Raw genomic sequence first — 1,776 nt, forward strand, 5'->3', positions numbered from 1 at the left:
ATCAATGGAAATCTGAGGTCACAGGCTCCTCCAACAGAGCAACACAATAAAACTGATCAAATAGTGCAAGTCAATACAAATACAAATAAAATAGAAATAGTACAAGAAGAAACATCATCTATTAATTTAGTAACAACGTCAAATATTTAGTTAACTGTATGTCAAGCAAGTATTAAAGATCTCCTATCTTGCTATTTTTAGGCATATATGATGAATCTCAGATATACACAGATCTATAAAAAACATGTATGATGTGTTTTTCTCAAAATACCAAACAGAGTATGCATTTTAGAAATCCCCTCATACCCCTCTATTTCAGCCCTGATACTAAAGTGCTGATTCTGGGTCTGTTGCTTTACAAAAGCCCCCGTTTTTAGAGATGTGGGTACGGAGGGTTTTATTTCCTGACACTTTGTGAGTCTCCTGACACCGGGGACACATGGTGATGTAGAGAAGACCTAAAAAAGTGCATTTTGCCCGATAGGAGAACTTTAAAGTGTAAACTACAGTCAATATATCTGAGCAGCATTTTACTTTTGTCGCAGTTTTCTATAGCGAAGGCAGCCTGGGAGGGTTTGTAGTATCTGACGTATCCGAGGCCTTTACTCTCCCCGGTGAACTTGTTCTTGATGATCACACAGTACTCAATATCTCCGTACTCCTGGAAGAGAAGCAGATGAACACAGGGATTAGGATAAGATAAGGTTAAGGTGAGGGTAAGGTAGGATAAGATAAGATCCCATTTTGGTAAAGGTGGTTTTTGACAGCATTACTGCGAGTGTAGATTCATGCAAAGGATTGTTTGTTAAGGAAATAAATGGATTGTATTTTTCCGCACCTGAATACAAGCCTACCTATTCATCATTGAACACAACAACATCAAAACAGTATCTATAAACACAGTCAGCCAAGTCTTCCCCAGGAGCTAAACCACCACCTTTAGTACACGATACACTACAGCTAATAAACAGACCTGTATTCATCCTGCTGAACTGGGTATATGATCACACATGCAAGGTGGAAAAAACCACCAATACTTGATGCTATAAGTATATTTCAGAGCATAAAATGTAAAATAAGACAATTTTAAAATGTTCAAATAAGACACGATAGAGCACGTTTTAGAGCAAATCTAAGTCAGTTCTTCCTGATTATGGTGTATCGTAGTCTTAAGTTATATTCCACATGAAAGATGTGAGTGTTTGCCTTGAAGGTGTCTTTCAAGTCTTCCTCTGAGAAGGTTTTGGGGATCATGACGAAGATCCTGGTCAGCTCTTCATCCTCCACGTCTCGGTGTCTGTTTGAGGAGCGACTCTGAGCGATAAACACCTGAACAAGAGAGGAGAACATTTATAAATACAGGTTAATGAAACATTCAGGAACAAAACATCTGTAATTATAGTTTAATGAGGCGTGAAAGGTGTGGAAACTAACCCCTGATTAGATTTACTCTATTGATCCCAAACTTGGAAACTATTTTTGATACAACAGCATGTTAACAAAGCACATATACTAAAATATATATTATATTATTTACTTTGATAGGTTTTCTTTTGTTCCCTCCTTCCCTTGCTTCTCCTCCATGTATTATTTATATATATATATATATATATATATATACACACATACATATATATATATATATACACACATACATATATATATATACACACATACATATATATATATATATACACACATACATATATATATATACACACATACATATATATATATATATACACACATACATATATATATATATATACACACATA

At 35.1% G+C, this 1,776-nt stretch overlaps 1 protein-coding gene across 1 annotated transcript; it reads right to left on the reverse strand.

The window, feature by feature from the left end:
* Window positions 1–458: 458 nt before the first annotated feature.
* On the reverse strand, window positions 459–1,329 carry rbm45 (RNA binding motif protein 45; the record flags this gene model as incomplete). The annotated part of the gene is made up of 2 exons (XM_010797210.1): window positions 459–661; window positions 1,207–1,329. Coding segments are annotated over 2 exons (326 nt in total), but the record flags the coding sequence as incomplete, so codon positions are not given.
* Between the last annotated feature and the right edge of the window lie 447 nt (window positions 1,330–1,776).

This window comes from Notothenia coriiceps, unplaced genomic scaffold, assembly GCF_000735185.1.
Source record: "Notothenia coriiceps isolate Sejong01 unplaced genomic scaffold, NC01 NC01_scaffold00037538, whole genome shotgun sequence".
Classification (NCBI taxonomy): Eukaryota; Metazoa; Chordata; class Actinopteri; order Perciformes; family Nototheniidae; genus Notothenia; species Notothenia coriiceps.